The 13,427-nt window shown below is 40.3% G+C and overlaps 1 protein-coding gene across 2 annotated transcripts; it reads left to right on the top strand.

Moving 5' to 3' along the window:
- The first annotated feature begins 262 nt into the window (after positions 1-262).
- MRPS22 (mitochondrial ribosomal protein S22) lies at positions 263-13,383 on the top strand. Of its 2 annotated transcripts, none has more exons than XM_033212499.1 (8): positions 263-472; positions 3,172-3,338; positions 4,451-4,615; positions 6,465-6,608; positions 7,256-7,339; positions 8,930-9,075; positions 11,945-12,053; positions 13,183-13,383. In XM_033212499.1, exons 1-8 carry the CDS (start codon positions 301-303, stop codon positions 13,276-13,278), a joined length of 1,083 nt encoding a protein of 360 aa, XP_033068390.1. In that variant the 5' UTR covers positions 263-300; the 3' UTR covers positions 13,279-13,383. The 2 variants fall into 2 exon arrangements, with proteins under 2 accessions (XP_033068390.1, XP_033068391.1); XM_033212500.1 differs by having other exon boundaries at positions 278-472; positions 3,175-3,338.
- Positions 13,384-13,427: the final 44 nt, after the last annotated feature.

Genomic DNA, 13,427 nt, shown 5'->3' with positions numbered 1-13,427 from the left:
TGGGATTACAGGCATGAGCCACTGCGCCTGGCCGGAAATTTGTTATTTAGAACGGTGGAAACGGGTAGGAAAAAGAGCATATAGGGAAAAAGGTGTAAGTTTTAACTTTATGCATAGGGAAGGACATAAACACCGTCTACTTGTGAATAAGTGGTTTAGAAGAAACAATCTACAAGGGCCCGGAAGACTTCCAGCCCTTTCCGCCTTTAACTAGACTACATTTCCCAGAATGCTGCAAGAACCGGGCGTGACTCGGAAATCCCTCCCAGCTACTTCCGGTGCAAGTGGCCTCTGATAATCATGGCGCCCCTCAGAACCACTGTGTCGCTGTGGAACCTCCTGAGGGGTTCTCCAGGCGTGGAAAGGGTCTGTTTCCGGGCTGGAATGCAGCCCTGGCTCGGTGGCCTGCTCCAACCGCTACCTTGCTCTTTCGAGGTGGGGCTGCCACGTTGCCGGTTCAGCTCCGAGGCCGGTAAGTGACTTTCCGGACTTTTCGCTGGGGCGTTCTTCTGGGAGACGTAGATCCTGTTTCTGGCAGGCGAAAACCACGCGTTAGCCCCTGCGACACGTGTCGTAGCGCTTCCTCAGATTCAGCTGTCTTCCTTCTGTACCTGTGGAGTTTGTCATCACCTGCATATCTGTTCATTCGTTCACTCACTCAGCTACAGTGCCTCAGTTCCGCTCCTTGCAGAGTACTGTGCTAAGCCCTGTGGGATATGGCAAACTAAGACTGACACAGACCTTTCCCTATGGGAACTCGTGTCCATGGGGAATTGGCAGTGCAGTGTGACCCAAGCTGTGATAGGGGACGCACACAGGAGAGGCACTCAAACTAGATTGGAAGGTCAGGGAAGGGTTCCTGGCAAATATGACCAAAGCGAGTGCTGGTTAGCCATGCTAAGGAGAAAGCAAGAAGCTTCTCAAGCATAAGAGACAATAGCAGATGTCTAGAAATGAGACTGAGCACAGATATTTGGGAACCCATTTTGGAGGTAGGATTGATAAGGCTTGATTAAGGCTTTGGATATGAGTTTAAAGGGACAAATTAAGATTGTTTCTTAAGTTTTTGACTGGAATAGAGGTTTGTCCCATTTACACCAAGATGGAGAAGATTAATTGTTGGAACCGTTATTTTGGGGCGGGGGGTAGTGCAGGAGTAGATGAGATCAGGAGATGAGAAAGGAGGCAGAATTAAACCTATTTGGGACACATTAAATTTGAGGTGACTTTGAGAGTCAACTGTTCAGTAGGGAGTTAGATATAAAGTGAGGAACATCGGAGTAAAAATGGTAACTAAAGCTGAACGAATCGGTGAGACTGAGGAGAGAGTAGTGTTGAGCACCTGCTGTGTGCTGGATACCCTAAGGAACCCTGGGTGCCAGAGATGAGTATTACACAAGGTTCTGGTCTTCATAGAGCACATCACTTAGTGAGAGACATAGTGTAAGTAAGCAGACCACCTTAACATTTTTTCTAAATGATGTTGGAAGCCATTCGTGAATTTTAAGCTTGGGAGTAATCTTGATTACATTTTAAAGAGATTACTCTGGTTGCTCTGTGGAGAATGATCTGTAGTGGGGCCAGAATGGAGAAAGGGAGGCTGATGCAAGAGATGAGGATGGCCTTGACTAGAGTAGTGGCAGTGGGAAATGGAGGATTAAAATGAGATTTATGAAGGCAAACAATCAGTATATTCTCTGCCGGTGTTTTTTTTTTTTTTTTTTTTTTGTAAAATGGGGATAATCGTAGTGTTTACCTCATGGGTTGTTGTATTAAATGGGCTGAATGTGTAAAGTACTTCAGTCAGTATTGGCATGTAGTAAATAGCTAATAAATGGTAGCTCTTATAATTACTGTTATTATTACTACAGCTATTTGATTACTATTGTTATTACTATTGCTATTGGCTAGATCTGGAGGATCAGGGAGAATTTAGGAATGACTAAGATTTCTGGCTGGATGATGCTGAAATAGGGAACAGTAGAAAATGCAGGTTTGAGACAAGGGAAAGTTGATGGGTTCTGACTTGGCAGTATTCAAGTACATGAGAGAGCTTGGGTAATTGGATGGAAGGTGATCTTCACCTAGAGATTCAGATTTTAGAGTTTCTGGCATATAAAGGTAATTGAAGTCACAGGAGGAGATTCAGATTTTAGAGTTTCTGGCATATAAAGGTAATTGAAGTCACGGGAGGATAGGAGAAATCATCGAGTAGGAATCTGAGAAGGGGGAAAAGGACATCGTTCAGAATCTGTAGGGATACCAACATTTGTAGGACTGGGAGAGGAAGAGGTGACTAGGAACAAATGACTTTTTCTTTTTTGCTAATGGAAATGGAAGTAGAAGTTAGGCAAAGCAGTAGGCAAACTGCATGAGGAAGAGCTAAGATTTGATTCTCTGCTTATGTCAAAGGCTCTTCCATGATACCACATGGCCTCTTCAGTATCATGTCCAGTGAACCAAGTCTCTCTTTCCTAGCTGCAATCTCTTAGCCTAGACTTTCCCTCCCTTTTTTCTCTGCCATGATTAGGCTCTTTGGACGCCTTCTTTGACCCTGTCATGCCCATCCCTAGTTCAGGCTATGCTGAGTTTCTTCCTCTGCAATCACCCAAGCCCCATACCTCTCCTGTATACCATACCTCTCACATTATGTCTCCCCACACCTCCCACTTATACCGAGGAGCACTATGATAAATTGGAAACTATCTAGGATCCAGAACCAGACAAACCTTGGTTTAAATTTTGACTCTATCACTTAATAGCTAGTTGTCTTTCAGTAGGCTTCAGCATCCTCATTTATGAAATTGGGTTTATCAGTACCTATTTTGTGAGTGGTTATAAGCATTCCTGAAAATGTATGTTATATCTGCCATATAGGAGACAACTCTGTAAGTGGCAGCAACCATTACAGTTATTACATTACTTTATTCCTGTTACTTCCTCTAATAGCCTGTCGTTTTGGCAGAGACTGAGTCTATCTCCTCATCATAATGAAAGATCAGTAAATCTTAAATGAAGAAATGAATGAATGCATCTCAATAGGTATTAGCATTTTGCAGTGCCAAGGTAGACATTGTGCTAATGCTTTTTATTGTTAACTTACTTTTCTATTTAGAGGTCTTGTTAGCTTGTCGTTTTTGTCAGCTTCTTATTTACTAAAGTCCATTTTAGCAGAATCTGGTAGCCCAGAGACCAAGAAACCTACATTTATGGATGAGGAAGTTCAAAGCATACTCACGAAAATGACAGGCTTGAACTTGCAGAAGACTTTTAAACCAGCTGTACAAGAACTGAAGCCACCAACCTATAAGCTAATGACTCAGGCACAGTTGGAAGAGGTACGTGAATGCAGGAATATTGTTAGAATACCTTTCTTTAAGGGGTTAAACAACATTTCTAGAGGCCCCTCCAGATGCTTATAGCTATTCTTCCATAGGCACTGGTGAAAGGTAGTACCAGGCATAGGACTGAGAAAAGAAATGTGAGTAGTCAGCCAGAGAGGGGCAGGGAGCATGGCTGGAATTGAGCAGACTAGGGCGTATGGATCAGGTCTGGGTATTCAGAGAGTATCCTCTCTCCTCTCAAGCCAGCCTGAGCACCCTTCCTTTGTCCTGCTTGCTCCAGCTTCCCTCCTGGAGAAACATCTACTGTGATCTGCCTTGGAGCTGAAGCTTTGGGGATATTGTGAGATCCTGCATGGAAACAGGATGTTTTCCAGGCACCAGTGTCCTCCTCAGTACCATGGGTACTGAGTGCTTTGTGGAAAACACTTTGATGTATGAATACGTAAAGCATTAATACTCATCTTTCTGATTCAAAAGTAATTTATAGTCAGCAAAATATATATCTCTCTCTCCAGTAGTAGATTACATGAAGAGTAAAAGTCCCCCTTTTCACCTCCTAGAGGTAACCGCTGTTAACAGTATGGCATGAAGCAGTGTAGTCAGTGGTTAAGAGAATAGGCTTTGAAGTTGGGTTGTCTAGGTTCAAATACCTGTGCTGCAATTTCCTAGCATTTACTTAACATCTGTGTGCCTCTGGTTTTTCTTATGTAAAATGTAGATGATAACAATTGCACCTAACTCATAAGGTAATTGAGGCCATTAAATGAGCCAAATACATTGAGACTATTTGAACAGTATCTGGCACATAGTAAGCACCCAAAAACTGCATTCCTTTATTCTGTTTCTAGCAGCTCTTGTAGCCTGGCTTTGCTCAAAGCATTCCTTTGTGGTTTTGATAATGGTTGAGCCTATAGCTGGTGGTCTCAGCCACATCGCAGAGGCAAAGGCCAGGGCTCACAAATCCAGGTTTGGTGTTTTACTCACTGATTTGTGGCTACAGCTTCTTTTCTTTGAAGTTTTTTGCATTTTTTATTAGTATCTGCTTTTGTCAGATGATCCTTCTGTTATGTAACCTTGTGGCTTTCCTTAATATTTTCTTTCATTAGGCTACAAGACAGGCAGTTGAGGCAGCTAAAGTACGATTAAAAATGCCACCGGTTCTGGAAGAGCGAGTACCAATAAATGATGTGTTAGCTGAAGATACGATTTTGGAAGGAACAGAAACAACCAAATATGTGTTTACTGATATATCATATAGCATACCACACCGGGTGAGTATATGTCTACTTGCAAAGTGATCTTTGTTTGAAATACCATGTGGAGAAGGGCTTGAGAGATGATGTGACCTGGCTGTCTCGGATGCGTCCAAACCAGATTTCCTCTGACTGGGTGAGACCCTTCTGGAAGATACACTATAAGAGGAATGAGAAATGCAGACCAGCCCCATGTCATGATGCTACCATTTCTCAGCAGATAATAGGCACAATATTTTCCAGATTCCAGATGTGCTGAGGCAGAACAAGGGGTACACAGATACAGACAGAAACCCATCCCAAACCACAAATGGATAAAAATCTACAAGGCAATGGAATCTGGAGACTCTTTTTGCCTAAGTTAGACGGATTTCTTTAGCTGAAGCTTTTTGAGAAGATAGAATGTTTCTGTCCTATAAATTCCTTGATGATGCCAAGAAACTCAGACATCCTAAAGGATTTTCACTTTCCAGAATTTTCAGTAAGAATGACAGATGTTTCTCAGATAATTTTCAGGCATCAACACTTCTTCTGTTGTGATTGTTATTCTCTGGCTCCTCTTTCCTTGATTGCAAATTTAAAAGAACACTCTGGCATTTTAGAAATATATCAGTTTTGTATTTGAGCCTTTGCAAGTAAAGAATAAAAAGAGAGTAGTTTACAGTTCAGCCCACAGAATACATTAGAACACTATAGAAGGCTGAGTTTGGGAGAAGGTCCACTCCACATTAATCTTTTATTATACATGATTATGGTTAGAAAATGATTTGAGCTATGTTCAACACCAGCCATCTGTATACTTGACATAATGAACATGAGTCACAGAGTTTCAATTTTAATTACAGTTTTTGTTTTGTGATGCTTTAATATATGTTTGCAGTGCTATGAAGGCTGGTTGGGAAGCATTTTGTAACTTGAAAGGGAGAAAGGAACTTGGAATTCAGGTTTCTCAAATTACCAAAATCCTTCTGAGGAAAAATTGTATTACGTTGGCATGTGCTTTTTTTCCCGATTGACTGTTGATGAAAGTTTTAATTATGTTATCTTGAGAACATATTTAGAGACTCCTACACCTCTGAAAAGTTGAGAGTCAGTACCGTTTGGTTAATTTATACATTAATCAGGTGTGTATCAATTATCAGCAGTGTGCGAAGCTCCATATATGCCACTCTGGGTATTGCAAAAAATTATAATACACATTTCCTGCCCTTTTCCAGTTATACAGTAATATCTGAGGGGTGCCAAAAATCTTGCCCAGCATAAATTTCCAGTTGAATGGTATAAAAAGTAGGTAGAATTTAGAGGAGGAAGTGATCCCATGGCCTGGGACTTGGCAGTTGGAAGAGCGAAGTGACCAGACAGGTGGACCAGACAGCCTCTCAGACATGTTTACGTCTCATGCCAATATGAGAAATCATAGAAGTGTAGAAGTAAGACTCCCCATTCTTGGGTTTTTTCCTTTTATCCCAAGGACTTTAAACATAGATCATAAAGTAGTAAAATCTGTTTAGATGAGACTTTGGGGTAGAGACATGAAAGTTTGGAAAGGTCATAGCACTTCTTTCCTCTAAAATGCATATAGATGAATCTCAGCTTAGCTTTTTTTGTATCGAACTCACGTTAGCACTATAGTTGGTACTTACTGAATACTTTCATTTTAGATTTCTGATTGTCAGATGCACAGCAGTGATTAGTGAAGTATCAAACCTTGCCAAGTCTTTGAGGTTTAAAATTATCATTGAACTCATATGCATGATTGCATTTTATATTGTTGATTGCAAATTATTCTTATAATGGCCTTAGTGGGACACAGGAAATAAAAATAAGTCCTCACAAACGCATCCTTGATTATGTTTTTCTATTTTAGGAGCGTTTTATTGTCGTTAGAGAACCAAGTGGCACACTACGCAAAGCCTCTTGGGAAGAACGGGACCGGATGATACAAATTTATTTCCCAAAAGAAGGTCGTAAAGTTTTGACACCAATAATTTTCAAGGAAGAAAATCTTAGGGTAAGGTGACTTAGGTTTTATATTTTAGAGCCAGTGGCGGCAATTTATTTGTAGAACCAGTTGGCTTTGTGCCTTGATCCAGATAAACATTTCTAATGGTAACTTGACTTCTTTTTTTTTTTTTGAGACGGAGTTTCGCTCCTTTCGCCCAGGCTGGAGTGCAGTGGCGGGATCTCAGCTCACTGCAACCTCTGCCTTCCAGTCTCAAGCGATTCCCCTGCCTCAGCCTCCCGAGTAGCTGGGATTGCAGGTGCCCGCCACCACATCTGGCTAATTTTTCTATTTTTAGTAGAGACGGGGTTTCACCATGTTGGCCAGGCTGGTCTTGATCTCCTGACCTCATGATTCACCCTCTTCCGCCTCCCAAAGTGCTGGGATTACAGGTGTGGGCCACCACACCCAGCTGACTTCTTTCTTAATAGAATCCTCCTTCCCACCTAAGATGGGTTGTACTAGGGTTCTCTCCTAATTGGCTTAGCTGGAATTTGAATCTAGGTGTGACAATTACAAAGCCTGTGTTATTTCTTTATGCTTCTTCATGAGCACAGAGTGGCCAGTATGTGGGTGGGCAGGCCTGTCATGGCATCAGGACAGGTGCTGAACTTCAGTGTTCTCATGTGATGCTAACTCTGCTGTGTGGTTTTTAGACTATGTATAGTCAGGACAGGCATGTTGATGTCCTCAATCTCTGCTTTGCCCAGTTTGAGCCAGATTCCGCTGAGTATATCAAGGTGAGTATATTTTAGTTTCTAAAATGTAGGCTTAAGTATGGTTATGAGTCTGATTTTTAATGTAGCTCAACGAATTTGGTTATAAGTTTTGATACAGGGGAAAGGGAAGAGAAATACCTGAAAATCTGTTGAGTACAGATGTGTGCCAGATATATATTTTATCATCACAACCACCCTTGATTAAAGATGAGGGAATTTAAGCTTGTAGAGTTAAGTAGCTTGCTGAAAGTTGCATAGCTACTAAGTGGTAGGGTAGTTTGATAACCCAAGTTTGATGACAAAGTCTATTCTCTTTTAAAAAGTTTACCATATAGGAATCAAATTATTTACTAAACTTTTCCCAAAGTACAGTGTGTTTGTCTTACAGCTCAGTAAGTATTCATTAGTACCTTCTATATGTAAGGTATTGTTTTGGTGTATAGGTGATGCCACGAACTAGGATAGGGTATGCTGTGCCAAAGCCAGCAGTCCAGATATGGCTGTGGGGAAAGGTGCTAGTACGTATACAGATAATTATCTCTTCAGGCCTAAAATGCTAGACATTAAGAGAAGATTACAAATTCTTTGAAGAAAGCCTTCATGGGGTGTTAAGGAGGGTTCTAGAAGTGCAGGAAATGTTGTGGCAGGTGGAGTTGGGTGAGGTGTTTCAGGTAGAGAGAACAGTATAAGCAACAGGCAGGAAAAAAGGAGGCTTGAGAAATGGCTAGTGATCTGGTTTGCTTGTATATGCCATGTATATGTAGGGGAGTGATTCAAGATTAAGCTAGGAAGGTGGATGCAGCCACATCATAGGTGACCTCAGATGCTAGGCTGAGGAATCTGGAATTCAGTCAGCAGACCTTTGAAAGCCTTTTGAACAGAGGAATGCCCCCATCAGAACCTTCATTTAAGAAGACCAATCTGGAAGGAGGACTGAAGGACTTTTAGTAAGATGGAATGGGCTAGCTGGTAGAATAGGGTAGTTGATGGGAGGCATAGGGGAAAGGGAGAGTAGTGAAAAGATATTCTTGATTTATTTTCTCCAATAGTGACCAAGAAGTGGGCCCTACATTATTTCCAGTGGTCTCTATATGCATAATTGGTGCTTAATAAATTATAGTTGGCCTGCCAAAAAGTAATTAATATGGCTATAAATGTTTGGTATCTTGCTCCAGGCTGCCACATACTTCTACAGTAGAGAAGGCACAGACTTGCTGTCATTTAGACAAATTCTTCTCTTTTTTATTTTTTTAAAGACAGGGTCTTATTCCGTGGCCTACCATGCCCAACTAATTTTTTTAAAAATTTTCCTCGAGATGAGGACTGCTCAAGCAGTCCTCCCACCTCAGCCTCCCAAAGTGTTGGGATTACAGGCATGAGACACCATGCCTGGCCAAAATTCTTTTTCAGTAGAATCCTCCTTCCCCCCTAAGGTGGGTTGTACTAGGAATGGTTTAAATTATACCTATTGGTTAATGATATGGAGGCAACTGTAAGTAGACGTGGTTTTACTTGCTTGGGCAGCACTCATGCTAATCAGTGTATGTTGAATAATGCTGCATACTTCTTTTTATGTTCATGTTTCTGAAAAGTTGCATTTTATGTGGATAGGTTCATCACAAGACCTATGAAGATATAGATAAACACGGAAAATATGACCTTTTACGTTCAACAAGATACTTTGGTGGAATGGTGTGGTATTTTGTAAATAATAAAAAGATTGATGGTTTGCTGATTGACCAGATTCAGAGAGATTTGTAAGTATGATCTTAGTAAGTGAAAGAATCATTCTTATTGCTCTAACAGTTCATCTGTTTTTAAGCTATGGTATTTTTCCAATGATAACAGTGTACTGTCTAGTGCTTGCTTACCTCAGTTTATGGATTTTTTCTTTTAGTATAACCTAGCTCTCCTAGTTTTTGCTTTCATAAAAACAGTGCTAGACTCTTGAAAGAGTAAGTGGCTTTGGATCTGTACTGTAAACCCTCAATAATAACTTATCCTGAGGTCACCAATGCTCCTAGGTTGGTGAACTTTCCAGATTCTGAAAGGAGGATTAAATAGGAAATGTAAAGAAGTAGAAATAAACTCTGTGGTTATTTTCTGGTAGAACTATTTCTAGGGCTTTTCAGTAAACACCATCCTTTAACTTATGAAAATACTTTTGATACCCTTGCTTTTACAAGATTTTTAAGGCATCAAAAAAGCTGCTTTTCCGAGTAGCGTGAAACAAAAAAGTATCTGTTGTATTTTAGCATGAAGCTGGTGTGCTCCCAGGCTTCTAGCTGGAAATAATAATACAACTTGTAATAAAACTGAAGAGAAAATAGTTTTTGAGCATCTTTCTATCAGTTGAATTAGGAAGGCCAAAATGACAAGGAAGTAGCATGGCTGTAGTAAGAAAATCAACTTTCTACAAAAAGCCCTTGCTGGACTCAAAAGTCTGAACTACAAGACAGTTTTGAGATTATTGCCACCGTCAGACTGTTAGTTTTTGACTCCCAGAGTATACTAACATGTAATACAAACCATATACACAAAGGTAAGGCATGTAGAACTGAAAGTTCCACAGAACCTATCTTCAGAATAAAATACAGCCCATACTTGGAAAAAGGGCATCATGTCTCATAGAAACAACATTCCTAATGCCCATTTCACCAGCATATGTAGTGCAATATAATCAGAGGGCAGAAATACACCTTCATACCCCATAATTGGGGCTGTGGTGATGGGAATGCTCAAGTGACTTGCCTTCATGTGCATTATCTCCTGTGAATGAATTTTCCACTTATAAAATTTCTTGAGTTTAATCATTCTGAAGTTGTTTTATTATTAAAACAGTATGTTCTTATAAAAAATTAGAGCAATACAGAAATGTTTGAAATTAAAGTTCTTATTGGAATGTATTAATAAATGATATTATAGTGATATTGCTCATCACATGTAAGCTTTACATCTGAAGCAATTCATGCTTACTGGGAGGGAAGTTTGGGTACTTAGCTTTTCTTGCTGTTCCTAGGTAAAGGCCCTCCTGTGGTCATTCTGAACAGATCAGTGAGCTTACTGCAAATCCCAGGCTGGACAGTAGAGGGTGCATATCCTCACTGAATGAAGCTCAGGCAAGAATTAGGATTCTGCAGACATTTATTCAGACTCAAGTCCCACTGTTAGTTTTTATATTGAGATTCTTTTAAAATCTTTTTGAAATATAATTTATTTGCTCTTGAAGTATGGGTGGGGTGTTAAGCTAAATTTAAATTGTTCTGTGAGGCACAGGCATTATACTTCAGCATGAACCTAATGAAGCCCTGAACATACCAACAGGTAGCAATCCAGTTAAGCTGTTTATAGGGCCACACGCCTAAGCTCCAAAGGGAATTTTAATTTTTTATTGGGGAGATATTTCATTGCTACATTTAGTAGACTTTGTTAGATTATAACAAGCACAATAGATTTGTAATGAACATTTTTTATTTTTTCCCCCCTGAAAAGCTTTACTATACCAACAGCTCTGTTTTCCCAAGGGATGGCCTTTAGGGTACATGAGCCTCAGGATAAGCCCAGAGCATTTCTCTAAGGCTTCCAAGGCTTGAGGAATTCTATACTTACTCCCACTGTCACCCGGCCCTTCATCCCCCAGCTCAGGTAAGGGGAACACAGGGAAGGCTGCAGAGTGCTAGCTGCGGAAGCACTGAATTAGGGTGTCCTCAGCCCTCCATTCCCAACTGGAAGCCAGTAGTTCACTTAGTGTATATAGCAGAGCCTCAAGAGCACAAGCATTTTGCATGTTATTCTTATATGCCCTCCAGTGATGAGACGGCAAATGGTGGGAAAGTGTCAGCTGTGTGAGAAGTGATTGTTTGGTTTTGCTAGGAAAGTTTTAATGTTGGTAAAAATTGTTTATACATTTCTGAGAAGTATAAACCAGAATAACTGAATTCTTGTTCTGGCTTTTTCATAGGTAGTTGTGTCATGCTGAAGTTAGACAGATTACTGATGTAGAACCCAATTTTCCTTTTTGTCTGATGTGTGTGTATGATTTCAAATTTGCTTCACTAGGATGCTAGTTATTTTACTAATCCGTTCCTGTGAATAGTATGGTGGCCTGAAAGTCTTTCCTTGGAACCTTAGGGGGGCTCTTGTAGAGGCATTTGTCTCTGTTAGCAGATGTCACTTAGAGGCAAGTGACTTTGAGCTCCCTGTGACCACCACCCTCCTGCTTATGTGGGATGAAGCTGTATTTCTGTCCTCTGAGTTGGGTTAGACTATTACATGCTGGTGAAGTGAGCTGGCGTGGAAATAATCTACCATTAGGAATGTTGTTTCTGTGAGAAATGATGCTCTTTTTCCAAAAAGAATATAGCCACATTTGGAATATATTCACTTTCATAAATTGGACACTTCCTGCAGTGACTCCTGCCCTACCTGCCTCACGGAGTTGGTGTGAGGCCTAAATTAGTCAATTTCCCTGAAAATGCTTTTGAAACTGTGAAAGTGAAGGTCCTTCCCCAATACCCCCAGCCTGAGGAAAGTCTGAAATGTAGTTTGAAGTTGGCACACACTTTTACAGGACTGTGAATCAAATGAAGAAAACCCCTAGATAATATTAAACTCTTTTGTTCTCAGAATCGATGATGCAACCAGCTTGGTCCAGCTGTATCACATACTCCATCCACACGGCCAGTCGGCTCAAGAGGCCAAGGATCAGGCTGCTGAGGGAATAAATTTAATCAAGGTAAAGTTGTTTTTTCCATATTGGTTGTTTTGTGGTAGTAATGGAATTGGGAAAAATTCAGAATTGGGTCATAATTAATGGTAACTAAACAGATTTGTGAATATGGGACATTTGTGGTCTTGAAAACATCAGTATGATTTGTCCCCCTATTTCTTCAGCCTGGACAACAGAAACAGGGGAGGGGGTTAGAGTGCAGTAAAGTAGGTTGAGTGACGTGGTGCTAGCAGCTGGAGTCCAGAGAAGTTCCGACAGTGCAGGGAGCAGCCCCCTTGTTCTTTGGAGTACTGGGGCTGAGCTGCATCTGAGGTGTTCAAGTCACCAGCAGGACAGGGTAGAGGACTAAGTAGCACATGTCCCCCAGAGCAGCTTCCTGTCTTTGTGTGGTCACATCACATTGGGGGAAATGGGCATGTGTCAAGAAGTGGAGAGTGTGATGCTTGTATATCACCAAGCCTTAGTTGTACTGTCCGTCATTTTGGAGCTGCACACCTCTCAAAACCATGGGCTTATATACATTTATCTGTAAATGCTGAGTTGAGATGATTTTTTCAGGAAGGGAAGGGGAGGAGATTGTATAATTTCATCTCTTCTAATACTCAGAATATACGTGGTTTTGTGGAACTGGCTTCTATCCTGGTAATACTGTTTGCATGCTGCAAAACAGTTGTAAGTTTTACTAAGGAAACAATGACCTGTGATGACATCCTAGGAAGAAGAGTAGAGAAACCACAGTACTGATTTTCTTTATGAACCTGATAAAGTACAATGTTTTTGGAGAAAATATTCTTTAAAGTGAAAAATCAGTTTGGTAACTCTTAGCCTCCAGATTTCTCTCTAACCTAATGGTTTTTGTTTTGATCTAGCAGGAAGTATTAATATTAATACAATGTCAGGGTCTTAATTGGATCCCTCTGGTGTTTAGAATTAGTATTGCTTGAAATGTGTTGGATATTGTTTTTCTGTCCATGTGTGTTTATTAGTGTATAATCAGGGGAAAAATTGTGAAATTTGAAAGACCTTTTTAAGTAGGACTCTTTGCTACTACAGAAATGCTAATGATGTCTTAAAACTGAAAAAGTTTATAAATAGCATATGTCCTATTGTTTACTTTACTTTTTAATTTAAACAGGTCTTTGCAAAAACAGAAGCACAGAACGGAGCCTATATAGAACTAACACTGCAAACTTATCAAGAAGCACTCAGTCGCCATTCTGCAGCTTCCTAAAAATATTTTAAAAATACATTTATTTTACTAAATACTGACTACATTTCTCTGTTAATATTGAGTTAAATGTTAAAAAATTGCCAGATTAAAAGGTATCAATTTGTAGTTCTCCCTAGAAAGCAAAAATTGTTACCCTACTCACTTTTCTA

Source organism: Trachypithecus francoisi, unplaced genomic scaffold (assembly GCF_009764315.1).
Source record: "Trachypithecus francoisi isolate TF-2019V2 unplaced genomic scaffold, Tfra_2.0 Lachesis_group0, whole genome shotgun sequence".
Taxonomy (NCBI): Eukaryota; Metazoa; Chordata; class Mammalia; order Primates; family Cercopithecidae; genus Trachypithecus; species Trachypithecus francoisi.
Note: the sequence above shows the minus strand (reverse complement) of the source record. Positions and strands in the feature narration are given on the sequence as shown.

Coding starts and splice junctions, on each gene's coding strand:
- MRPS22 (XM_033212499.1), top strand. CDS start 301: ATGGCGCCCCTCAGAACCACTGTGTCGCTGTGGAACCTCCTGAGGGGT. Junction 7,340..8,929: donor ATTCCGCTGAGTATATCAAG/GTGAGTATATTT, acceptor TTATGTGGATAG/GTTCATCACAAGACCTATGA. Junction 9,076..11,944: donor GACCAGATTCAGAGAGATTT/GTAAGTATGATC, acceptor TTTTGTTCTCAG/AATCGATGATGCAACCAGCT.